The sequence below is a fragment of the Bombina bombina genome, chromosome 5 (assembly GCF_027579735.1).
Source record: "Bombina bombina isolate aBomBom1 chromosome 5, aBomBom1.pri, whole genome shotgun sequence".
NCBI classification, from domain to species: Eukaryota; Metazoa; Chordata; class Amphibia; order Anura; family Bombinatoridae; genus Bombina; species Bombina bombina.
This window is the reverse complement of record NC_069503.1, coordinates 809,506,639-809,534,235: the sequence shown is the minus strand read 5'-3', so window position 1 is coordinate 809,534,235 and position 27,597 is coordinate 809,506,639. Positions and strand designations below refer to the sequence as shown.

General features: G+C 36.5%; 1 protein-coding gene across 1 annotated transcript in view; it reads left to right on the top strand.

Moving 5' to 3' along the window:
- Window positions 1–7,988: 7,988 nt before the first annotated feature.
- The window catches only part of NAPG (NSF attachment protein gamma), a 97,706-nt gene continuing 78,097 nt past the window's right edge, over window positions 7,989–27,597 (top strand). The window contains exons 1-10 of the mRNA XM_053714913.1: window positions 7,989–8,083; window positions 12,072–12,139; window positions 12,459–12,543; window positions 13,085–13,102; window positions 13,903–13,933; window positions 14,368–14,477; window positions 14,559–14,625; window positions 19,290–19,360; window positions 23,426–23,504; window positions 24,939–25,018. Coding sequence (XP_053570888.1) covers window positions 8,028–8,083; window positions 12,072–12,139; window positions 12,459–12,543; window positions 13,085–13,102; window positions 13,903–13,933; window positions 14,368–14,477; window positions 14,559–14,625; window positions 19,290–19,360; window positions 23,426–23,504; window positions 24,939–25,018 — 665 coding nt within the window. The 5' untranslated portion in view covers window positions 7,989–8,027. The remainder of the gene's footprint in view (window positions 8,084–12,071; window positions 12,140–12,458; window positions 12,544–13,084; window positions 13,103–13,902; window positions 13,934–14,367; window positions 14,478–14,558; window positions 14,626–19,289; window positions 19,361–23,425; window positions 23,505–24,938; window positions 25,019–27,597) is intronic.

Genomic DNA, 27,597 nt, shown 5'->3' with positions numbered 1-27,597 from the left:
CTAAGTTAAATATAATTTACATATAACGAAATAAATTAACTCTTATTAAATAACTTATTCCTATTTAAAGCTAAATACTTACCTGTAAAATAAATCCTAATATAGCTACAATATAAATTATAATTATATTATAGCTATTTTAGGATTAATATTTATTTTACAGGCAACTTTGTAATTATTTTAACCAGGTACAATAGCTATTAAATAGTTAAGAACTATTTAATAGTTACCTAGTTAAAATAATTACAAAATTACCTGTAAAATAAATCCTAACCTAAGATATAATTAAACCTAACACTACCCTATCAATACATTAATTAAATAAACTACCTACAATTACCTACAATTAACCTAACACTACACTATCAATAAATTAATTAAACACAATTCCTACAAATAAATACAATTAAATAAACTAGCTAAAGTACAAAAAATAAAAAAGAACTAAGTTACAAAAAATAAAAAAATATTTACAAACATAAGAAAAATATTACAACAATTTTAAACTAATTACACCTACTCTAATCCCCCTAATAAAATAACAAAGACCCCCAAAATAAAAAATTCCCTACCCTATTCTAAATTAAAAAAGTTACAAGCTCTTTTACCTTACCAGCCCTGAACAGGGCCCTTTGCGGGGCATGCCCCATGAATTTCAGCTCTTTTGCCTGTAAAAGAATAAATACAATACCCCCCCCCAACATTACAACCCACCACCCACATACCCCTAATCTAACCCAAACCCCCCTTAAATAAACCTAACACTAAGCCCCTGAAGATCTTCCTACCTTGTCTTCACCATCCAGGTTCACCGATCCGTCCTGAAGAGCTCCTCCGATGTCCTGATCCAAGCCCAAGCGGGGGGCTGAAGAGGTCCATGATCCGGTCAAAGTCTTCATCCAAGCGGGGCAGAAGAGGATCTTCCATCCGATTGAAGTCATCATCCAGGCGGCATCTTCTATGGTCTTCCATCCGGAGCGAAGCGGCAGGATCCAGAAGACCTCCAGCGCGGAACATCCATCCGGACCGACGACTGAACGACGAATGACTGTTCCTTTAAGGGACGTCATCCAAGATGGCGTCCCTCGAATTCCGATTGGCTGATAGGATTCTATCAGCCAATCGGAATTAAGGTAGGAATTTTCTGATTGGCTGATGGAATCAGCCAATCAGAATCAAGTTCAATCCGATTGGCTGATCCAATCAGCCAATCAGATTGAGCTCGCATTCTATTGGCTGTTCCGATCAGCCAATAGAATGCGAGCTCAATCTGATTGGCTGATTGGATCAGCCAATCGGATTGAACTTGATTCTGATTGGCTGATTCCATCAGCCAATCAGAAAATTCCTACCTTAATTCTGATTGGCTGATAGAATCCTATCAGCCAATCGGAATTCGAGGGACGCCATCTTGGATGACGTCCCTTAAAGGAACAGTCATTCGTCGTTCAGTCGTCGGTCCGGATGGATGTTCCGCGCTGGAGGTCTTCAGGATCCTGCCGCTTCGCTCCGGATGGAAGACCATAGAAGATGCCGCCTGATTGATGACTTCAATCGGATGGAAGATCCTCTTCTGCCCCGCTTGGATGAAGACTTTGACCGGATCATGGACCTCTTCAGCCCCCCGCTTGGGCTTGGATCAGGACATCGGAGGAGCTCTTCAGGACGGATCGGTGAACCTGGATGGTGAAGACAAGGTAGGAAGATCTTCAGGGGCTTAGTGTTAGGTTTATTTAAGGGGGGTTTGGGTTAGATTAGGGGTATGTGGGTGGTGGGTTGTAATGTTGGGGGGGGGGTATTGTATTTATTCTTTTACAGGCAAAAGAGCTGAAATTCTTGGGGCATGCCCCGCAAAGGGCCCTGTTCAGGGCTGGTAAGGTAAAAGAGCTTGTAACTTTTTTAATTTAGAATAGGGTAGGGAATTTTTTATTTTGGGGGTCTTTGTTATTTTATTAGGGGGATTAGAGTAGGTGTAATTAGTTTAAAATTGTTGTAATATTTTTCTTATGTTTGTAAATATTTTTTTATTTTTTGTAACTTAGTTCTTTTTTATTTTTTGTACTTTAGCTAGTTTATTTAATTGTATTTATTTGTAGGAATTGTGTTTAATTAATTTATTGATAGTGTAGTGTTAGGTTAATTGTAGGTAATTGTAGGTAGTTTATTTAATTAATGTATTGATAGGGTAGTGTTAGGTTTAATTATATCTTAGGTTAGGATTTATTTTACAGGTAATTTTGTAATTATTTTAACTAGGTAACTATTAAATAGTTCTTAACTATTTAATAGCTATTGTACCTGGTTAAAATAATTACAAAGTTGCCTGTAAAATATTAATCCTAAAATAGCTATAATATAATTATAATTTATATTGTAGCTATATTAGGATTTATTTTACAGGTAAGTATTTAGCTTTAAATAGGAATAAGTTATTTAATAAGAGTTAATTTATTTCGTTATATGTAAATTATATTTAACTTAGGGGGGTGTTAGTGTTAGGGTTAGACTTAGCTTTAGGGGTTAATCCATTTATTAGAATAGCGGTGAGCTCCGGTCGTCAGATTAGGGGTTAATAATTGAAGTTAGGTGTCGGCGATGTTAGGGAGGGCAGATTAGGGGGTTAATACCTTTATTATAGTAGCACTCAGGTCCGCTCGGCAGATTAGGGGTTAATAAGTATAGGCAGGTGTCGGCGACGTTGAGGGGGGCAGATTAGGGGTTAATAAATATAATATAGGGCTCGGCGATGTTAGGGCAGCAGATTAGGGGTACATAGGGATAACGTAGGTTGCGGCGGTTTACGGAGCGGCAGATTAGGGGTTAAAAAAAATATGCAGGTGTCAGCGATAGCGGCAGAATAGGGGTTAATAAGTGTAAGGTTAGGGGTGTTTAGACTCGGGGTACATGTTAGAGTGTTAGGTGCAGACGTAGGAAGTGTTTCCCCATAGGAAACAATGGGGCTGCGTTAGGAGCTGAACGCTGCTTTTTTGCAGGTGTTAGGTTTTTTTTCAGCTCAAACAGTCCCATTGTTTCCTATGGGAGAATCGTGCACGAGCACGTTTTTGAGGCTGGCCGCGTCCGTAAGCAATGCTGGTATCGAGAGTTGCATTTGCGGAAAAAATGCTCTACGCTCCTTTTTTGGAGCCTAACGCAGCATTTGTTTGAACTCTCGATACCAGAGTTAAATTTATGGTGCGGCCAGAAAAAAGCCCGCGGAGCGTTAACAGCCCTTTTACCGCCAAACTCCAAATCTAGGCCATAGTTTGCCCAAGGTATATGTGGGGGAAACAGATTGTAGAAATGCTACTTTAACATTTAATATGGAATCTAACAAAGTACCATGTGATACAGGAACTGCTGATTGTAATAGTTTGTGTTTTTGTTCAATATTAAAAGCTTTGTGTACCACTAGGTGTGCCTGTCTTGAACATACAGACAATGATGAATGGACCTGTCAAACTCAGTTATATAACAATATGAGATGGTTTCAACTATGGCTGGGAAAGATGGTAAGATTATTCCAATGGTCCTTAAACAAGGTATAAGTAAGAATTATTCTCATCTGCAGATAAAGTCTGAATGTGGTTTCCTGCCTGGACAGGTTAGGGAATTGAGCTAGCAAGTAGAATTAACAAATATGCTAGTATTATGGATGGGATTATTAATGAGACTACAAGTAAAAGAGTTACAACAAAGATCTAGAGATATAGCTAAGGAAGGATGGGATCGATTGGAACCTGGTTTAAAATATGCTTACAAATCTTTTAAAACCCATAGTGTTAGTGATAGGAGTAATTCTAATGTGCCTAATTGTTTGGAAATTGTTAATGATTTGTGTTTCTCATTGCAGAAAAAGATGAAGATACCGATTGTTTAGGGTGATGATACAACAGCTACAGAGATGACCGACTGATAACTTAGTTCAGCTACCTGCCTCCCCTGCAGACCCTCCAGTCATTTTAGGAGACAGGTGGAAGATCTCATCTCTGCGAGGGGGTCCCACAATTGCACCTCATCAGCTTTGGGCCTACTACAGGATTTGGACCTAGGCCTGTGAAGGGATGCAGTTCTGGCTGCTGTTGTTATCTGTTTAGATAGAGATAGCATATTTTGTGTTTGCATGTTACCAATAAAGATGTGTGAATGCTTAGAGGAAATGATAACTATGTAGGCAGATCTGGAATGGAGGCTCAGCATCCCACTGTCTATGCAGCTTATCTGTATACTCGGTGATATACAGTCTGTCTAAGGGGTCATTTCCAGGTAGGAAGGTTGTTAGTCAAGTAAGAGACACAAAGTAATAATGGCGTGATAATTAACGCAAGGTAATAGATAAATACATGCAATAATAAAATTATCAAAAGGGTGAGAAATGTTAAGGAAAAATATTTTTAATTCTGTATATATATTTTACTTATATGTTATGAGGGACTGACAAGTGATATTTTTAAAGTTACATTTCTTTTTGTCAATTCAGCTAGTACAGAAACTGCTGTATATGCAAAGTAAGTATTTTCAGCTACAGTAACACCCAAAGTTTGTATGGACAAGATAAGAAGACCACGAGGTGCTTATTGTGAAGAAACACCGAACACGGCCTATAAAAGAGAGACATTGCTGCAATCTAATGCTGCACGCCACACACACTTGTATTACTATGTAAAATGACCTGTAGTCATTTTTGTTGTAATCATGTTTAATTGTACAATTATAACCTTATTAATTTGGAACAGCTGTCTGATGTTAATTTTTTCTTCAACACAGGCTTTGGTTCGTATCAAGCCTGTCATTAAGTCAATCTCTCCTCCTTGGAGTCTTAATTTGGTTTTGAGAGCTTTACAGGCTCCTCCGTTTGAGCTTATGCATTCTCTGGATATTAAGTTACTTTCTTGGAAAGTATTGTTTCTTTTGGCTATCTCTTCTGCTAGAAGAGTTTCTGAATTATCTGCTCTATCTTGTGAATCTCCTTTTCTGATATATCATCAGGATAAGGCGGTTTTGCGGACTTCATTTAAATTTGTATCTAAGGTTGTGAATTCCAACAACATTAGTAGAGAAATTGTTGTCCCTTCGTTGTGTCCTAATCCTAAGAATTCTTTGGAAAGATCTTTGCATTCTTTGGATGTGGTAAGAGCTTTGCAATATTATGTTGAAGCTACTAAAGATTTCAAAAAGACTTCTAGTCTATTTGTTATATTTTCTGGTCCTAAGAAAGGTCAGAAAGCTTCTGCTATTTCTTTGGCTTCTTGGTTAAAACTTTTGATTCATCATGCTTATGTGGAGTCGGGTAAATCCCCGCCTCAGAGGATTACGGCTCATTCTACAAGGTCAGTTTCTACTTCCTGGGCTTTTAAGAATGAAGCTTCTGTTGATCAGATTTGCAAAGCAGCAACTTGGTCTTCTTTGCATACTTTTACAAAATTCTACAATTTTGATGTTTTCTCTTCAGAAGCAGTTTTTGGTAGAAAAGTTCTTCAGGCAGCTGTTTCAGTTTGATTCTTCTGCTTATAATTTCAGTTTTTTTCATTATAAGAATAAACCTTTTCGATTTGGGTTGTGGATTCTTTTTCAGCAGAATTGGCTGTCTTTATTTTTATCCCTCCCTCTCTAGTGACTCTTGCGTGGAGTTCCACATCTTGGGTATTTGCTATCCCATACGTCACTAGCTCATGGACTCTTGCCAATTACATGAAAGAAAACATAATTTATTTAAGAACTTACTTGATAAATTAATTTCTTTCATATTGGCAAGAGTCCATGAGACCCACCCTTTTTACGGTGGTTATGATTTTTTTGTATAAAGCACAATTATTCCAATTCCTTGTTGATGCTTTCGCTCCTTTCTTATCACCCCACTTCTTGGCTATTCGTTAAACTGAATTGTGGGTGTGGTGGGGGGTGTATTTATAGGAATTTTGAGGTTTGGGAAACTTTGCCCCTCCTGGTAGGAATGTATATCCCATACGTCACTAGCTCATGGACTCTTGCCAATATGAAAGAAATGAATTTATCAGGTAAGTTCTTACATAAATTATGTTTTATTCAAAAATGAGAATTATGTCACCTATGCCAGGGTTGACATCACTTTCTGTGCCAAAAACACCATTGGGCCAGGCTTAAAACAATTGCATGTCATGGAGGGAGATCTACCCTGTATATATTCATAGTGAAATCAGTGGCCAATGGTTATTAACCCTTTGAAAATATGTTACTTATTCAAAAATGAGAATTATGTCACCTATGCCAGGGTTGGCATCAATTTCTGTGCCAAAAACACCATTGGCCCAGGCTAAAAACAATTGCATGGCATGGAGGGGGATCTACCCTGTATAAATTCATAGTGAAATCAGTGGCCCAATGGTTATTAACCCTTTGAAAATATCTGTTACTTATTAAAAAATGAGAATTATGTCACCTATGCCAGTGTTGGCATCAATTTCTGTGCCCGAAACACCATTGGGCCAGGCTAAAAACAATTGCATGTCATGGAAGGGGATCTGCCCTGTATATATTCATAGTGAAATCAGTGGCCCAATGGTTATTAACCCTTTGAAATTATCTGTTACTTATTCAAAAATGAGAATTACACCACCAATGCCAGGGTTGGCATCAATTTCTGTGCCAAAAACACCATTGAGCCAGGCCAAAAATAACTGCATGGCATGGAGGGGGATCTACCCTGTATATATTCATAGTGAAATCAGTGGCCCAATGGTTATTAATCCTTTGAAAATATCAGTTACTTATTCAAAAATGAGAATTACAACACCAATGCCAGGGTTGGCATCGATTTCTGTACCAAAAACACCATTGTGCCAAGCTAAAAACAATTGCATAGCATGGAGGGGGATCTACCCTGTATATTTTCATAGTGAAATCAGTGGCCCAATAGTTATTAACCCTTTGAAAATATCTGTTACTTATTCAAAATAGTAATATTTGTAGTGGTGCCAACGTATGCCTTTTTTACAGTTTGTATACCCAATTGTTGTATAAAGGGATTCCACCTCTGTGTAACTACATTATATGAATCAAATTATTATTTAAATAAAACCTATATTTTTATTTTAAAGTCAATTTAAAGCAGTCTAACAAAAAAAAAATTAATAAGAAACCAACTTCCATGAATAAGAAACAGAATTTCACAAATAAGAAACGGCTTGAATAAGAAACCAACTTCCTTGTCGTTTGCTGTACCTAGTAGTGAACACTGAATGTCAAAGTGTGCTCTAATGAATAACGGCAAAACCGCCGATGTAGGATTATTTCTTAGTTACGTCCAGAGGAAAAGAAGAGCCTCGAAATATTTATATATTAGCGTAGGCGCATTGCTTTGTATAAAAAAAGAAACCTGCATTAGAGTTTGTGCGTAATGTTACATACATGGCACTGACGGACACAATAAAAAAAAACATTCTAAATCTCCTCAGTACCGGTGAGTACCCCGACAAAAAAAGCCCTAGATATATAAAAAAAATTATGAGAGGGCGCATTTTAGAATTGTGCCTTTGGAGCAACATTCTTTAGAACTGCGCGGAACTCCCAGAAACCATTCTAGTAATGTTGGAAAGTACTTTACCCCTGTGTCAACTCCTTTAAATAAGTTAAACAGTTTGTAAGGGATCACTGTATTAGTGATTTTAATTTCCCCTTAGAACGCTCCTGTAGGTACGTCTTGAAAACTAGAAACAACAGATTACGTTTGAAATGTTTGTTTGCTCGTGCGGCAAAAATCCGCATCATGAAAACTAGAGGTAACTCCACGCTGTTCCTGTTATGCAAACGTATTACTTTTTTTATCAATATCATATGGAGACAGAACGCCCTAACATTGAGGGTCATCCTAACATAAAAATGTCGCATAATTATTATCCGTGTAGTGCGACTTTAAATGAAGCTTCTCACGCCCCTCGCTTAGTTGTATTGTTTATCCACCCCACTTTATGAAAATGACGTTGCACGGCATCCAACGGCCGTCATGACGCAGCTCCTCCTTTGTGACGTGTAACAACATTACCTGGGCTGTCATGGCGGCACAGAAGATCAATGAGGGTCTGGAACACCTCGCGAAAGCTGAGAAATGGTGATAATAATTAATGGGCGGGATTATTATTTTGTGTAGCTAAATCAGTTCCTTATACACCAGTCAGACTAGCTTGTGTGAACATATCAGTGTATTATCCACCCTTATAGACAAGCAGAGCTCTTGCCTTTTCGGTGTATGCAGGGCCAGCTATACGATTTTCATAATGCCTCAGTGTTATATAATGTTATCTGGAGAAACACTCGTTTAATTTAGTAATGCGAAACCCGCAGTGTTTCGTTCTTCAGGGAATAATGCCAAATCATGTTGTAAATAGAACGGATGAACAGTAACTTTCTGTTAAATTTTACATTGGTATTTGACGTTCATGTTTTACTTGCCATAGAGCATGATAAAGTTAACAGGCGCTTCGGATTCGGTGCTTCCCCTTCATTTTCATAGTTGGAACTTCAGGTGGCTACATTACCGTTCTTGCCCCCCTCTCTCCAAATCTTGCCTTGTTGTACCACTAGATATTTTGTTAGGGAATTATAATTTGTGTGTTTAATAAGCATATATTTATATGCAGCCCTTAAGACATAAAATATGGGTACAATTTTACCAACATATGTATCTGCAACCCAGTCATTTCTCTGCCATAGGGATACATACGTTAAAATAAGAAATTACCCTGCTACCCCATGTGTTGGGAAGTTGTCCATCACTGGTCTACGAATATTGCATGATTGGTTAAAATAAAGTAGCAACTATAAAATGCTATAATTATTGCAAACACATAATTAAAATCAGCATTGAACATTGCTGATAATTCATGGCTATGCACATATGCTACCCCTGCTGTGTTTAATCCATATGTGGGGTTAAACAAATGGTTATGTTCAAGCAGTATTATTATATATTTCCTTTATTTTCTGTTAGCAATGATGGAGGCACTTCAGACTCACAAGTGGCAGTGTAACCAGCGCCTCATTTTACAGCAAAATAATTTAACTTGCTTATTTTTTAATTTTCCTTAAATGGATACTAAACCTAATTTTTTTTCTTTAATTATTCAGATAGAGTATGCATTTTAAAGCAACTTTCTAATTTACTCCTATTATCATTTTTTCTTCCTTCTCTTGGTAGTTTTATTTGAAAAAAAAGCAGGAATGTAAAGCTGAGGCGCCAGCCCATTTTTTGTTCAGCACCTGGGTTGTGCTTGCTGATTGGTGGCTAAATGTAGCCACCAATAAGCAAGCACTATCCAGGGTGCTGAACCTAAAATGGGCCGGCTCCTAAGCTTTACATTCCTGCTTTTCAAATAAAGATAGCAAGAGGGCACAAAGACAAATTGATTGCTTAAAATTTCCTGCTCTATCTGAATCATTAGAGAAAAAATGTGGGTTTAGTATCCGTTTAAACATTTTGATGTGCGTTTACTTTCTTATTTCAGTGTACTTTTAAATGCACTACAGTTTATATGCATAAAGTCTGCTGGATGCAGATGATACTGTCTATCAATGTTCTGTATTTTTTTTTTTGCAAGGTTAAGCCCATGAAACAATTGTTCTATTCCCCTGGGAAATCATAATCAGTGCTAATAGTTTATCTAGCAATACATTTAATTTACAGAACAAAACCTAGTATACTGAAGGAGTCAGTAGAAGTGTTGTTTAAGTCAGGGTTCTTCAAACTTTTTTTCCCCCCAAGACCCAGTGCCATGATACCACACACCTTCACAACCCTATTTTTATGCTTCATTTGAAAATGCCTGATGCAAGATAGCTGCAATTTTTGGCCAAGTGACTGAAATGTGTGCGTAATTTATTCTTGATTGTAGTCAAACTTGATAGTGTTGTAAAAGGTGATAACACACACACTCTCATACAACACACACACACACACTCTTATACAACACATACTCACACACTCTTATACAATAAACAAACCCCAAACACACTCATACGCCACACCATAACCACACACACACACACTCTCTCTCATACAACACACACACACTCTTATACACCACACACTCTTATACAACAAACAAACCCCAAACACACTCTCATACGCCACACCATAACCACACACACACTCTCTCTCTCATACAACACACACACACACACTCTTATACACCACACACTCTTATACAACAAACAAACCCCAAGCACACTCTCATACGCCACACCATAACCACACACACACACACACACTCTCTCATACAACACACACACACTCTTATACACCACACACTCACACTCTTATACAACAAACAAACCCCAAACACACTCTCATACGCCACACCATAACCACACACACACTCTCTCATACAACACACACTCTTATACACCACACACTCACTCACACACACACACACACACTCTCTTATACAACAAACAAAACCCAAACACACTCTCATACACCACACCATAACCACACACGCACTCTCATACAACACACGCCCTCTCATACAGCGCACACCAAACACACTGTCCTACAACACACACAAGTCGTGACCCAGTAAACCTGGTGTTGCGACCCAGCACTGGGTCCCAACCCGTGGTTTGAAGAACCCTGGTTTAGGTGATTCTTTTAATGGCAAGCTGAGAAGAAGTGAAACGTGTATGTTTCAATGTATTTGTATAAGGTTTTTATATATATATATATATATATATATATATATATATATATATATATATATATATATATATATATATATATTTATATACACCTGTGAAAGAAAGAAACTACTTTTTACGATTACGAGACTTGTCACTTTCTACCAATAAAGCTGTGGCAATTGTATTTACCCATCTGTGAGCTTCTGTCCCACTGACCCGTTGTGCACTGCCAGGCAGTTGCATAATCAAAATAAACACATGGCCTTCTTTTCATGGAGAAAAAAAATAAAAAAGAACATAGATATGGTTTTTTTCCCCCTTTTGTTTTTCTGAAATATGTACACAGAAAATCACTTTTAAATATATATCTCATTGTTTAAAATTTGTTTTTAGCAACCTTATTTGTGATTACTCATTGACAATAAGCAGCGCACTAATGTACAACTGTTGGATGTTTGGGGATGCACTTTTGGACAGAGTGGGGGAGTGTGCAAGCAATGTGTTTACATAAACTGGTGATGCTGTCACTTGCAACCTCTGACCTGCTTGGACAAAAAATCTTTGAAATGGTATGTCACAATTAGTAATTTCCAACCAGTGAGCATTTTCTCCAATAGTGACTCAGAAATAAGTAGGGTGACTACTTTATCTGTGTAAGTCATGTGTGCCCCCCCCCCTACTCAGTTTCAGGCAATTAGAACATGCATTGCGATTGGTTTGTGTCATAAGCATTAATTTCTGCTTTGCTTTTAAATATGTGTGTTCCATGGGTGTCACTGGCGTTTTTAAATAAATTAAAAATAAATAAATAAAAAGATCCGTTGGCACATGTTTTACAACAGTATGACAATGCTATTACAAGTTAAAAATAAGTTTTAGAACCACTTTGCTGATATGTTGGTTTATTTGTTGAATACAGTAGAAATACATAATCAACAAGTGCATAGTAAAAGAAAATGCAATAGCACTTAACTCAATTCTAAATGAGTAGTTGATTTATTTTTTTATTCTGACAATTTTTAACTTTGCCTCAGTTTGCTGGCCCCTGTATCATGAGACAGCCATCTGCCAATCACAGACTTATGCAAACACACTGTGAACACATGCTCAGTAGCATCTGGTGCCTCAAATTGTGCATATAAATAGACTGCACAATTTGATAAAGGAAGTACATTGGAACGCCTCTTAAAACTGCATGCTGTATCTGAATCATGAAGGTTTTGACTTTAGTGTCCTTTTAAGTACACAAGCACATAAAGTATACACAGTATATTTACATATTGTTTATAGCTAGGAATTTTTCTAGTTTGAAGTAACACATTCATAGACTTTTGCTCTTGTTTATCAATGTTAATAGTGTTACCTTGTAAAATCACAAGTCATTACACACACACACACAATGAAATAATTATTTTGTATTACAGCCTTAAAACAGGTTTCTTAAAATGGAAACCTGACTATGACAGTGCAGCATCTGAATATGCAAAGGCAGGTATGTAATTTAATCTAATATTTTTAAATACACACTTTCTGTATTTTAAACTGATGCCTAGTAAAATAAATGATCATGTGGTTTTTATTAACGTGAATGTCAATTCAGATGAATCGTTGCCCGGTTTTTAATAATCCTATTAAAAACAAGGGCACTTTAATTCATCAAAATTTACATTTCACTTTAATAATACTGTAAATGACTAGATATGTTGATTCTTTATTATAGGGAAACAAAGTATATGCATAATAGTAATTTGTTTTAATCATAAAAGTTACGTGTAGTTTTCTACCATAACACTTCTGTTTTCTGTTTGTAGCTGTTGCTTTTAAGAATGCCAAACAGTATGACCAAGCAAAAGAAGCTTATTTAAAGGAAGCTGAATCGTATGAGAATCACAAAGCGTATCCTTTTTTAATGTTTGCCTTTTTTTAACTTTTTTTAGACCTTTTCTCTATAAGCTCACAGTTTGTAAAGATTGATTATCAGCAGTTCATGTGAAAAGCTATATTGCCTGCAAACAAATGCAAGACATACTGCAGTTAACTTATCAATAGTGAAGAAAGACTGTGTCATCTGATTTACTTTTAGTGTGTAGAGGTCAGCACATTATTATCCACTGAAACGTGCACAATTCCTCATTTGCTACAGAACAAATGAGTTGGAATCGGAGGTTGCCAAGGATATACATTTTTTACTTATGTTGCCAAGACTTTTTTCTCAGGTGATTGTCTGCTGTTTTAGTACAAGGCATAATTTACACCTACATAATTACACTCTTATACTGTGATGTCAAATGTGCCACTTATTTTTCTTTTCTCAGATGGTTTCTGTAATACTAGTATTCTGTTATTATTTATTTATTTATTTATTTTCTTCCAGTATTTTTTATTTTGTTTACTGATAATATATATATAATTTTCCATAACCATAAACCACATCCAGTCTTTTCCATGCAGCTAAGTAAGTATAGTATTTACCACTGACATGCATTTTTATTAGAAGATAAAATCATACACATTTAATATTTTATTTTGAATTTAATTATTTATTTGATCTCTCTCTCTAAATCTATATGTATGTGTATATATATATATATATATATATATATATATATATATATATATATATTCTATCTCTATATATATATATATATATATATATATATATATATATATATATATATATATATATATATATATATAGATATATATATATATATATCTATCTAATCCGTGTGTATGTAAAGTGGAAAATCTCTTAAAACTGCAAGTTGTATCTAAATCATTTAAATTACATTTTTACTTTGTTGTCCATTTTTAAGTATGGAGTATGTGAAGGGGGAACACAATTTTGAGACTTTAATTATGTGACAGATGTGCAAAACAGATATAAAAAAATGTGCATTGTATTTGTTTTTTATATATTATTCTAAATAAAATATATTTCATGTGGTGTTTTTAATATATCTTTAAAAAGATACCCCAATTTATTGTATGTGGACAGCTTCCTACACCCTGTATCTCATGGCTGCTTAATGCCTTATGCATATGAGATGTTCTTGCCATCCATTTTTATTTGGGGAAGTGTCAGAATGCATAGGCTTTTTTCCCACTATCTGAAATGCCATCAAGTGTACTTCACTTTCCCAAGTCCACTAAGTTATGAGAGATTGAGAGGGGTGGTCACATTGCAATGCATAATAAAAATAAAAAATACTTGGCCTATATGCAAACCATTACTACTGTATTTGTTTTCAATAGAGCGTATGAACAAGCTGGGATGATGTTAAAGGTGAGATTTTTTTTTATCAAATTAATAAAGATTTTAAATTATCATGAATTAAAATGTCTTGTTTACACTTCCTTTTTATACATATGATAAAATATATATTCAGCCCAAACTGTGCAGCTAGCAGCAGAAAGCATCAGAAAATACCCAAATAAATGTAAGCATTAGATTAAAAAGGACACTTCTAATTAAAATGTATCAAGTTGTTTCACCATTTATGACATAACTTTATACAAACAGTGACTAAATTTTGGGTGATTAAATGTTAAAGGATTCAGGGATAGTCCATTAACTTATTACTGCATTTGAAAAAAAGGATATTAAAACTTTTGTTTTTAGTTATTTTTTTAAATTAACACTAATTTTGGTGAGTCAAGTAGACTCTCTAAAATGGAAGCATGCAACATGCGCTTTTCTTTCCCCATTTATTACATTAGGAGATGCAGAAACTTCCGGAAGCTGTCCAGCTAATAGAAAAAGCCTGTATGATGTATCTAGAAAATGGAACCCCTGACACTGCAGCAATGGCATTGGAACGAGCTGGAAAGTGGGTAAACTATAACATTTTTAAAAAGTAGTTTGTGTTTTTCTGAAACCACTGCTAATTCATTGCTTTTGTTTAATTTAGGTTAATAGAGAATCTGAACCTGGAAAAAGCTGTCCAGCTCTATCAACAATCTGCTTCTGTTTTTGAGGTGTGTTATGCAAAGTTTTCTCATGAGTAGAAGACAGTAATTGTCAGATTTAATGTCTTTTATTGGAAACCGTTCTTAAAAAATGTTTTTTACCTTAGCTAATATGTTCACTAAAATTTCGTCTTCCTAATTTATTTATTCCTGCAGTGTTGAACTTTAAATTTCTTTTGGTTGTTCATAACTTCTATAAGGTGCAATTAAAGCAGTGAATTGTTAGTTGTAAATATTTGAAAATCTGTAGATTTTGTCACTTTAAGATCATTTTGTGTATGCCAGCCTAAAATGTTACCACTTTTGATCCCGCCCACACCTTACCCAACCCCTCTTTGCATATGTTTAGCCAATGTGAAGCACCTTATTGTGCAGTACTTTTTTAATGTTTTGTTTTATACCATAAAATGAATAATGCTACATACAGTAATAAATTAACAAAAATAAGTGCATAGCAGTTAGCAACATCATCTAGGGGTTCGTGGGAAGACAACAGCAGGACAGAAATGGAAGATGTTGACATTGTGAAGTCATAGCAGACCTGTAAAAAATGTTTTTATAATTATCCCTTTTTTTCTTCTTTGCTTCCTCCCTTCTCTCTCAGGCCATATCTTCTCTTTACACTCTTTCTCTCTCCTCTCTCACATCTCTTCACACTTTCTTTTTTTTTTTCTCTCTTCACCCTTTCATAACTCTTTCACTTTGTCTTTTTCTCTCTCTCACTCTCTCTCCCTCCCTCCTAATGGGGTCCCTAGAGGAATATCATATACTTGCCCTTTAATGTATATATAATATCCCTTTAGATAATATTTGCACCAAGAATCTTTAATGGAGTCGACAACAGGAAACATATTTTTAAATAAGGGAGACGGGGAGAAAAGAATCCCTGGCTTCTCCCATTCCTGTGAAATAATCTCCGTCACACGGTCTGGGACAGGAAAAACTTCCACAGAGGAAGGAACATCATAGTATTTATTAAGTTTACTAGACTTCTTAGGGTTGACAACGACAGAAGTATCGGAGTCGTCCAAAGTAGCCAATACCTCCTTTAACAGTACACAAGTGTTCAAGCTTAAATCTGAAGTTTACTTCTTCAGTATCAGATGAAGGAATAATACTGTCCGAATCTGAGATTTCACTTTCAGAGGCTACCGGCGTAGCAGTAGATGGAACAGAAACCTTACTATCTTAATGTCTCCTTTTCCTCTTGCGTTTTCCCAGCATAGGAAAAGCAGATAATGCAGCAGATACCGCGAAGATACCTGTGCAGCAAAATCTGCAGGCAAATAAACTTCTCCAGGAGGCTGAGGGGAACTGCAGGGCACTGTATGTGACGCCATAGAGGCCTGGGACATTTGAGGAGAAAGCTGTGGCATTGCCTGAACAGCATCATCCTGAGAGACATTGAGCTCAGAGGGCAACAATTTATCTTTAAATTGAAGTGTTCTAGCTAAGCATGCAGCACATAATTGCATAGGCAAAACAATTTGTGTCAAGGCATAGCAAGCATTTGTCAAAATACAGTCTTGATCCATCACCATAATAATAATTGTAGAAATGTTTAAATACACTGTCACTTTAAGAATTTTTAATACCACAATTTGGCTGCCAGAAGTCACTAAAACGATCGTATAGTAGATCGACACTGAAGAGACGGATATTCACAGAGCGGAGTCATTGAATTTCAAACAGCAGAGAGAAGTCACATGACCGGCAGAGAGAGGAAACTACGCAGCAAGTAAAAGGCGTGCGTTTCCATCTGCCTACAACATAAGATGCAAGTAGCTGCAGCTGGTTTCAAACTCAAGTAGTCTGTCAGTTAGCCTGTTCTAGCTAAGCAAGCAAAGAAAACCAACTGCCAAATTTTAAGTTTATACATAGATCCCTGTATAAAACATAAGCCACACACATACTAATAAAGTATTTCAACAAAATTAGCCCAAAGAGGAAAAACGTCCCAATAAAGGGAAGATTAACCCCTAGTCTCAACATACATAATGTGCCTGCCCGCTGCCAAAGAAAATCCTGTATAAAGGATTTTAAAAATGTCCCCATCTACTGCATAGGACATATTCTTCTGAAATGCAAGTCTCCAAGACCTAGAATCAAAAGCACTTACCTGTAGTCTAGATGTCCGGCAGGAAGACAGCTCACAAGGCGTGAAAGGACACATACTCCTTACTTACAGAGACCTGTAGAAAAAGAAAGAACAGAGTAACCAACTCTGGCTTTCTGTATCATGGGCAGCAATGTTAGGAAACAAAGCAAGAGCTACCTCACAACTTCATAACTGCTTAAAAGCCACCACTACTCTACTGAAGAGATTGATGTGGACTCGGTTAAACCCAAATCCTTGCTTGCAGGGTGAAGTACCCAAAAATGGAATTCATTTCTTCAGACACCAAACTTCACTTCCTCCATTGACAGAGGCAAAGAGAATGACTGACTGGGGATTATGGGTAGGGGAGTGACACTTTAACAGCTTTGCTGTGGGTCTCTTTGCCGCCTCCGGCTGGCCAGGGGTGATATTCCCACTAGCAATTGAATTACGTTGGGGGCTCTCCATATCTTAGGAAAGAAATTAAACTTTCATGTTTCAGTTACAACAAGCAATTTTGAAAGAATTTTCTCTATCAAACTTCCTTTGTTCTCTTATCTTTTTTTTGAAAAGCACACCTAGGTAGGCTCAGAAGCTGCAGAACACTGCTGGAAATTATTTATTGATTGGTGGCTAGGATTACATGTCTCTTGTCATTAATTCAACAGATGTGTTCAGCTTAATAATGCATTGCTGCTTCTGTAGCTGACTTTAAATATGTGCACACTAATAAAATCCTTTAATACAGAGCATCTTTTTGCACTTTTAAATCCCTTTAAGTATCCATGCAATAAAAAAAAAATCCAACAGATGGCACTCAAGACCTCTGAACAATGTCCTACGAACCAAACACGTTCGAGTAGACCATAGTCATTTTTGTGAATACATTTCTGAAGGGACTTGAAACACTTTTTCTTTCATGATCAGATAGAGCATGCACTTTAAACAACTTTCTAATTTACTTCTATTATCCTAATTCTCTTGGTATCGTTTGTTGAAAAAAGCTTAGGAGCATGCACATGTCTGAAGTACTATATATGGCAACAGTTTTACAATAATTGTATTCATTTGCAAGTGCACTAGATGGCCGCACTGTTTCCTGCCATGTAAGTGCTCCAGACATCTACCTATGTATATCTTCAACAAACTATACCATGGGAAGAAAGCAATTTGATAATAGAAGTAAATTGGAAACTTTTTTTAACATCGTATACTCTGAATCACAAAATAATTTTTGGTTTTCACATCCCAAAATTTTTTAATCTTAAAAAAATAAATAAAATGGTTTTCAGTACAAATGATGACACTTTTAGAGTTCATTGTGGCAACCATTGCACTTACCCTACATCCTTAGTGGTCTTTGATTGTGATGTCACCAAGCCCCAGAAAAACCACAGGGCTTAAGGGAGCTGGATGGGTGGGTGGTATTCAAACCCATCAATCTCGGCTCCTTTTAAAGTGAAAGGAAAGTCAAAATGAAACTTAGATGATTCAGAGCATGTCATTTTAAGACGCTTTTAAATTAATTTCCATTTTCAAATGTGCTTCACTCTCTTGGTATCCCTTGTTGAAAAAGAATACGTACATATCCAACACTAGAGGCAGCTATCTGCTGATTGGTCTGCTCACATTTGTCTCTTGTGATTGGCTAACTAGATGTGTTCAGCTAGCTGCCAGTAGAGCAATGCTGTTCCTTCAGCAAAGGATAACAAGATAATGAAGCAAATTTGATAATAGAAGTAAATTGGAAAGTTGTTTTTTTTTTTTTTTTTTTTGTTTTTTTTTTGTTTGTTTTTTTTTTTTTGTCCAAATTGTGAAAGAAACCGCCAAGACTACCTAACACGCGAAAGCCAATTGCCTGTCATTTCAAATGTTGTGTGTCTTGGGGGTTTAAGTTTTTAAGTACATTTAAAAGAGAGAAAAAAAGTTTTAATTCATACCATTGTAACAGGCTGTTAGAAAGGCAGAGACTCTCAAGACCACTTGTTTTAAAGCCCCACTTTTAACCCCAATATAGGTTTTAATAGCCAGTTGATCACAGTGGTAATAGTTATTACCTGAATAAATGCCTATTTATTTGCATAGAGGCTGTTACACAACTGTACTGAGAGGCCTTTATTTATATGACAATAACCCCTTTTTCTATAGAGTTTAGAGGAAAAACACAAGCTATTGTTTAAAACCTTGTTAATCAAAATGAAATGACAAAACTTATTCTTGCAGCTACCATAATGTCAAGATATAAAATTATATATATATATATATATATATATAATTTTTTTTTTTTTTTTTTTTTTATACAGTAGTACCGAAACACTGTGAAACAAATCAGTACATAGCTTGGAATGGCTCAGCTGTGAAAGGATTAAAGTATTCTGGGTTCATTTTAATGTCAAAAGCCAAATACTTAATATAAATTAATAGAAAATAACTTTAAAGCCTGTATAATGAGTTACATGAAAAATGCCTTTTATTTATTTTCACTGGTATAAGGTATATAGCTCTTTAAATGTATTATAATGTCACAGCTGTTTTGCAGTTTGTTTGCTTTACCATTAGTCGTCTTCCTTTTTAGAATGAAGACCGTTTACGCCAAGCAGTGGAACTTGTAGGTAAAGCTTCAAGACTTCTAGTGAGAGCTCGCCGGTAAAGTACATACTATGTGAATCTTTACTTGTGATAATACTCACAGTATCTTAAGTTATGGTATATGGCTGAGCTACCATGTATGTATGTATGTATGTGTGTATGTGTGTATATATGCATAAAAATCACATGAAAAATATCAATATAGTTTTACTAGTCAGGGGTTAAAAATGTATTGTCTACTCTATCAAAGAATCACTGCACTTACCCTAGCTAAGCTTATAAGATGTGTGACAGCAATGCCTTGGCGTTAAGGGAATCTGCTGAGAAGCAGACATGAAGTAAAAATGTGTGTCATTGTGAACTGAATTTGCATATCTTACCCAGAATCCTTTGCTGCATTGGAAACAATGTATTCCAGAGGTTTTCTGTGGAAAAAAACAAGCCTTCTTACCTGTCTGGATTTGTTAATGAACTACACAATGAGTTATTTTCTCTATTTTATGCGTAGTGGAGGATTTTAAACTCACTTTTTACCTCCCCCTAATTTTAGATGTTGGTGTGTGTGTGTGTATAGATTTGTTAATGAACTAGACAATGAGTTATTTTCTCACACACAAACACACCCCTCTTGATTACTTCTAAGGATATAGCTGGGATGCACCCCGGATTATATCAATTTTCTATGTATTTAAACTTTCTTACTGCATCTCTAACAATGTAGTATGTTTTGAAAGGGTGGTTTATTTCCTGTAAGTTGGCGAGGCAAATTTAGTAAGGGAGTTCAAGAATGGGATATACTGTACATAAGGCATTTAATAAAGCTTACACTTCATAAGGAAACATGCGGTTAGAGGCTATGCGGTGCTAACTAGCAGTTTTCTCTCACCGCTCACTTACCTGCAGCGCTGGTATTACGGGTTTTTCTAAACCCGGCGTTAAAAGGCAAGAAGTGAGCGTTGAGCAAAATTGTGCTTCTTACCGCACTCCAATACCAGCGCTGCTTAAGTCAGCGGTGAGCTGGTCATACGTATCTACAGCCCCCGACATCGCCAACACCTGCATTATACTTATTAACCCCTAATCTGCCACTCTGGACACCGCTGTCCCCTACATTATATCTATTAACCCCTAATCTTCCGCCCCCAACGTCGTCGCCGCTCTAATAAACATATTAACCCCTAAACTGCCGCACTCCCACCTCACAGACCTTTAAATATTAACCCCTAATTTGCCGTCCCTAACATCGCCGCTACCTACATTTATTAACCGATAATCTGCCGCCCCCAACGTCGCCGCCACTATACTAAATGTATTAACCCCTAATCCGAAGTCTAACCCTAACACCCCCTAACTTAAATATAATTACAATAAATCTAAATAAAACTTACTATTAATAACTAAATAATTCCTATTTAAAACTAAATACCTGTAAAATAAACCCTAAGCTAGCTACAATATAACTAAGTTACATTTTAGCTATCTTAGGGTTTATTTTTATTTTACAGGCAAGTTTGTATTTATTTTAACTAGGTAGATTAGTTATTAAATAGTTATTAACTATTTAATAACTACCTAGCTAAAATAAATACAAATTGACCTGTAAAATAAAACCTAACCTAAGTTACAATAACGCCTAACACTACACTATAATTAAATAAATTAACAATTAGCTAAATTAAATTAGCTAAAGTACAAAAACAAACACTAAATTACAGAAAATAATAAACAAATTACAAGAGATTCAAACCAATTACACCTAATCTAATAGCCCTATCAAAATTAACCCCCCCCCCCCAAAAAAAAAAAAAAAAAAAAAACCCTAGCCTAAACTATCAATAGCCCTTAAAAGGGCATTTTGCAGGGCATTGCCCCAAAGTAATCAGCTCTTTTACCTGTAAAAAAAAAAAATACAAACAACCCCTCCAACAGTAAAACCCACCACCCACACAAGCAACCCCCCAAATAAAATACTATCTAAAAAAAAACCTAAGCTCCCCATTGCCCTGAAAAGGGCATTTGGATGGGCATTGCCCTTAAAAGGGCAGTTAGCTCTTTTGCGGCCCAAACCCTAATCTAAAAAATAAAACTCACCCAATACACCCTTAAAAAAACCTAACACTGACCCCCTGAAGATCAACTTACTGTTCTGAAAACCGGACATCCATCCTCAAGGAAGCGGCAGAAGTCTTCATCCAAGCCGGTCGAAGTGGTCCTTCAGACAGGCAGAAGTCTTCATCCATCTCACGCGGAGCGGGTCCATCTTCAAGACATCCGACGCGGAGCATCCTCTTCAAACTAAGTCTTGGAACAGCCAATAGAATGCGAGATCAATCCTATTGGCTGATTGGATCAGCTAATAGGATTGAACTTCAATCCTATTGGCTGATTGCATCAGCCAATAGGATTTTTTTCTACCTTAATTCCGATTGGCTGATAGATTCCGATTGGCTGATAGAATTCTAAGGGACGCCATCTTGGATGACGTCACTTAAAGGAACCGTCATTCAGTAAGAAGACTTCGTTTGAAGAGGATGCTCCACGTCGGATGTCTTGAAGATGGATGAAGATAGAAGATGCTGTCTGGATGAAGACTTCTGCCGCTTCCTTGAGGATGGATGTCCGTTCTTCAGAACAGTAAGTCGATCTTCAGGGGGTCAGTGTTAGGTTTTTTTAAGGGTGTATTGGGTGGGTTTTATTTTTTAGATTAGGGTTTGGGCCGCATAAGAGCTAACTGCCCTTTTTAAGAGCAATGCCCATCCAAATGCCCTTTTCAGGGAAATGGGGAGCTTTAGATTTTTTTAGATAGTATTTTATTTGGGGGGTTGGTTGTGTGGGTGGTGGGTTTTACTGTTGGGGTTTTTTTTTTTTTTTTTTTTTTACAGGTAAGAGCTGATTTCTTTGGGGCAATGCCTCGCAAAAGGCCCTATTGATAGTTTAGTTTAGGCTAGGTTTTTTTTTTATTTTGATAGGGCTATTAGATTAGGTGTAATTAGTTTAAATATCTTGTAATTTGTTTGTTTTCTGTAATTTAGTGTTTGTTTGTTTTTGTACTTTAGCTAATTTAATTTATTTAATTGTTTTTAATTTAGTTAATTTATTTAATTGTAGGGTTAGGTTAGGTTCTATTTTACAAGTACTTTTGTATTTATTTTAACTAGGTAGTTATTAATTAGTTAACTAATTAGTAACTATTCTACCTAGTTAAAATAAATACAAACTTGCCCGTAAAATAAAAAATAAACCCTAAGATAGCTACAATGTAACTATTAGTTATAGTGTAGCTAGCTTAGTGTTTATTTTATAGGTAAGTATTTAGTTTTAAATAGGAATTATTTAGGTAATATTTTTTTTTGTTTAGATTTATTGTAATTATATTTAAGTTAAGGGGGTGTTGGGGTTAGGGTTAGACTTAGGTTTAGGGGTTAATACATTTAGTATAGTGGCAGCGACGTTGGGGCGGCAGATTAGGGGTTAATAAATGTAGGTAGGTGGCGGTGATGTTGGGGGTGGCAGCTTAGGGGTTAATAAATGTAGGTAGGTGGCGGCGATGTTAGGGGCGGCAGCTTAGGGGTTAATATTTAACTAGTGTTTGTGAGGCCGGAGTGCAGCGGTTTAGGGTTTAATATGTTTATTCAAGTGGCGGCGATGTCCGGAGCAGCAGATTAGGGGTTAAAAAATTGATTTTAGTGTTTGTGATGCGGGTGGGCCTCGGTTTAGGGGTTAATAGGTAGTTTATGGGTGTTAGTGTACTTTTTAGCACTTTAGTTATGAGTTTTATGTTACTGCGTTGTGCCATAAAACTCAGTAAAAATTCCTTTGTAAAAAGATAACAAAACCATTGTGCAGGTGATACCTTTTTAATAGCTAATAGTGGATACAATAGCAAGCTTCCAGGGCACTGTCACTTCGTCAGGCATTCAAAATTGATGTTTCTATATTTCATAATTAATGTTGCATCATATTTATTTGCTACAATGAGCACCTTGAATTGTACTTTGGTTATTGTTTGTCTTGTTTTCTTTTTTTTTTCTCTTGTTAACGTCTTTTTAAGTCATGTACATTACAATTGTTATAGAATGTATTTTAAATATATTAACAATCTACATTTTGGTCTATTTTTAGGTTAGATGAGGCAGTAGCATCGATCCAGAAGGAAAAGAATATGTATAAAGAAATAGAAAATTATCCCACTTGCTATAAGGTAAAACAATCTAACCTTTTCTGGTAACTTTGTATAAACTCTTGTTACATAACAGCATTAATGATTATTGATGTAGGAAGTGAGGAAGTAACGCTACTAAATCTATACACATATGACTTTTTTTTTTTAATTGTGTAGCGTCTGGGAAACGGACACTTCTACATCATCAAAATTTTCCTTTGCTTTATGTGAAGAATTCTTTGACATGGTCTTATTGTATACTGGTTATTTGTTACGTGTAACCTGATTTTGTAACAAGACACCGCTGCAGTCTGTCATAGATCCCTATATGTATAGAGCAGACAGGGTTCCTATCCCTTCTGGATTTGGTGTTTGCTTAGGTTGGGGTGTAGCGAGTGTGCAAATGCCGGTCCCTTGAAGCCTTTATATTTGTACTTTGTATATAGTTGTAGAAACTTTAAGAACGACCTAGATCTCGGATATTTCTCCCGTCTAGACATTACCCTTCACATTTTTGGGGTCTAGTATGGGCTTGAGTGTTGTCGGTCATTGGAAGTATATTTATATACCTTGTGGTATACTTGCATGTATCTCGTATTTTTATGAAGTGCTAATATCCCAGTCAATTTCTCAGTGTGTACTGTGCTTATTACTTTCTATTGGAGGTTTGTTTTGGATAAACATGTATTTATAAGGGATTGCACTTTATTGAATATATAAGAATAGAAAGAAAAAAAATATATTTTTCATTAGATTATATGGTAAATTGTTAAACCTCACATAGAGAGTAATATAATACAATCTAATTTTTTTATATTTAGTTAACACTGTTAAATTGATGAAAATTTGTATTCTTTTTTTATTCTCTTTTTTTTTTTTTTTTTTTTTTTTTTTTTATAATGTGCTTCCTTTCCAAATATGTTGTCATGCGGCCTTCTAGGGAAAGACATGCCAGAGATGCATATGTTATGAAAGCACATGCAATATGAGCAGTGGGACCATGGTTTCTTGGCCTAAGTGGAAGTATTACAATACATTTTGCTTCTGCTTTCTTGACCTTGCATACAAATAGTGGTTTAACTAATATTAGAGAAACATAAATGAGCATTAAGTTGCATATTTGAAAAAAGGCATCAACCTGTATTGTAGAAGTGGATGGGAAATAGCTTGGTGACTGTTGCTGGATTACCTTTCTTTCTGGTTTACTGGAAATCTGATCAGATAATGTGCACTGCAGACATTTGGGTTACTAATAGATGTTCTTCATACCTCTACAGCCTAAAATGTTTGGTTGTGGGAGCAGTATGTCACTGGTTATTAACTAGGGCGAGCCAAGATAAGCAGTTCATGATTAAAGTAGCAAGGAAAGAAGGTATGCATGGAATATTTCTGTATGTGTGCACTGTTTAATATCTAAAATATATATAAATTCCCTGAAATCTTTCTGAATTTTTAATTTTCTTTTGTTTAAAGAAAGCAATTGCTCAAGTGTTAGTACATCTTCACAGAAATGACTATGTAGCTGCTGAAAAATGTGTCAGAGAAACCTATAGGTAAGTTTGTAACTGACTTTAGTGAAAAGTACATTTCTTTATCAGCCTTTAACATAACTGTCATGCTAAATGTAGCCACCAATCAGCAAGTGCTACCCAGGTGCTGAACCAAAAATGGACTAACTCGAAAGCTGCTTTTTCAAATAAAGATACCAAGAGAATGAAGAAAAATTGATAATAGGAGTAAATTAGAAAGTTGCTTAAATGTGCATGCTCCATCTGACTCATGAAAGAAAATAATTGGGTTCAGTGTCCCTTTACTCCTTTCTCCAGTTCTTTTTTTATGACTGTCCAACAAACTTAAAGGGACACTGTACCCAAAAATTTTCTTTTGTGATTCAGATTCAGCATGAAATTTTAAGCAACTTTCTAATTTACTCCTATTATCAAATTTTCTTCTTTCTCTTCTTGGTATCTTTATTTGAAATGCAAGAATGTAAGTTTAGATGCTGGCCCATTTTTCGTGAACAACCTGGGTTGTCCTTGCTGATTGGTGGATAAATTCATCCACCAATAAAAAAAAGTGCTGTCCGGAGTACTGAAACCAAAAAAAAGCTTAGATGCCTTCTTTTTCAAATAATGATAGCAAGAGAACGAAGAAAAATTGATAATAGGAGTAAATTAGAAAGTTGCTTAAAATTGCATGCTCTTTCTGAATTACAAAAACAGAATTTATGTTTACCTGATAAATTACTTTCTCCAACGGTGTGTCCGGTCCACGGCGTCATCCTTACTTGTGGGATATTCTCTTCCCCAACAGGAAATGGCAAAGAGCCCAGCAAAGCTGGTCACATGATCCCTCCTAGGCTCCGCCTACCCCAGTCATTCGACCGACGTTAAGGAGGAATATTTGCATAGGAGAAACCATATGATACCGTGGTGACTGTAGTTAAAGAAAATAAATCATCAGACCTGATTAAAAAACCAGGGCGGGCCGTGGACCGGACACACCGTTGGATAAAGTAATTTATCAGGTAAAAATAAATTCTGTTTTCTCCAACATAGGTGTGTCCGGTCCACGGCGTCATCCTTACTTGTGGGAACCAATACCAAAGCTTTAGGACACGGATGAAGGGAGGGAGCAAATCAGGTCACCTAAATGGAAGGCACCACGGCTTGCAAAACCTTTCTCCCAAAAAATAGCCTCAGAAGAAGCAAAAGTATCAAACTTGTAAAATTTGGTAAAAGTGTGCAGTGAAGACCAAGTCGCTGCCCTACATATCTGATCAACAGAAGCCTCGTTCTTGAAGGCCCATGTGGAAGCCACAGCCCTAGTGGAATGAGCTGTGATTCTTTCAGGAGGCTGCCGTCCGGCAGTCTCGTAAGCCAATCTGATGATGCTTTTAATCCAAAAAGAGAGAGAGGTAGAAGTTGCTTTTTGACCTCTCCTGTTACCAGAATAAACAACAAACAAGGAAGATGTTTGTCTAAAATCCTTTGTAGCATCTAAATAGAATTTTAGAGCGCGAACAACATCCAAATTGTGCAACAAACGTTCCTTCTTCGAAACTGGTTTCGGACCCAAAGAAGGCACGACTATCTCCTGGTTAATGTTTTTGTTAGAAACAACTTTTGGAAGAAAACCAGGTTTAGTACGTAAAACCACCTTATCTGCATGGAACACCAGATAAGGAGGAGAACACTGCAGAGCAGATAATTCTGAAACTCTTCTAGCGGAAGAAATTGCAGCCAAAAACAAAACTTTCCAAGATAATAACTTAATATCAACGGAATGTAAGGGTTCAAACGGAACCCCCTGAAGAACTGAAAGAACTAAGTTGAGACTCCAAGGAGGAGTCAAAGGTTTGTAAACAGGCTTGATTCTAACCAGAGCCTGAACAAAGGCTTGAACATCTGGCACAGCTGCCAGCTCTTTGTGAAGTAACACAGACAAGGCAGAAATCTGTCCCTTCAAGGAACTTGCAGATAATCCTTTCTCCAATCCTTCTTGAAGAAATGATAGAATCCTAGGAATCTTTACCTTGTCCCAAGGGAATCCTTTAGATTCACACCAACAGATATATTTTTTCCATATTTTGTGGTAAATTTTTCTAGTTACAGGCTTTCTGGCCTGAACAAGAGTATCAATAACAGAATCTGAGAACCCTCGCTTTGATAAGATCAAGCGTTCAATCTCCAAGCAGTCAGCTGGAGTAGGACCAGATTCGGATGTTCGAACGGACCTTGAACAAGAAGGTCTCGTCTCAAAGGTAGCTTCCATGGTGAAGCCGATGACATATTCACCAGATCTGCCTACCAAGTCCTGCGTGGTTACGCAGGAGCTATCAAGATCACCTACGCCCTCTCCTGATTGATCCTGGCTACCAGCCTGGGGATGAGAGGAAACGGCGGGAATACATAAGCTAGGTTGAAGGTCCAAGGTGCTACTAGTGCATCTACTAGAGTCGCCTTGGGATCCCTGGATCTGGACCCGTAGCAAGGAACCTTGAAGTTCTGACGAGAGGCCATCAGATCCATGTCTGGAATGCCCCACAGTTGAGTGATTTGGGCAAAGATTTCCGGATGGAGTTCCCACACCCCCGGATGCAATGTCTGACGAATCAGAAAATCCGCTTCCC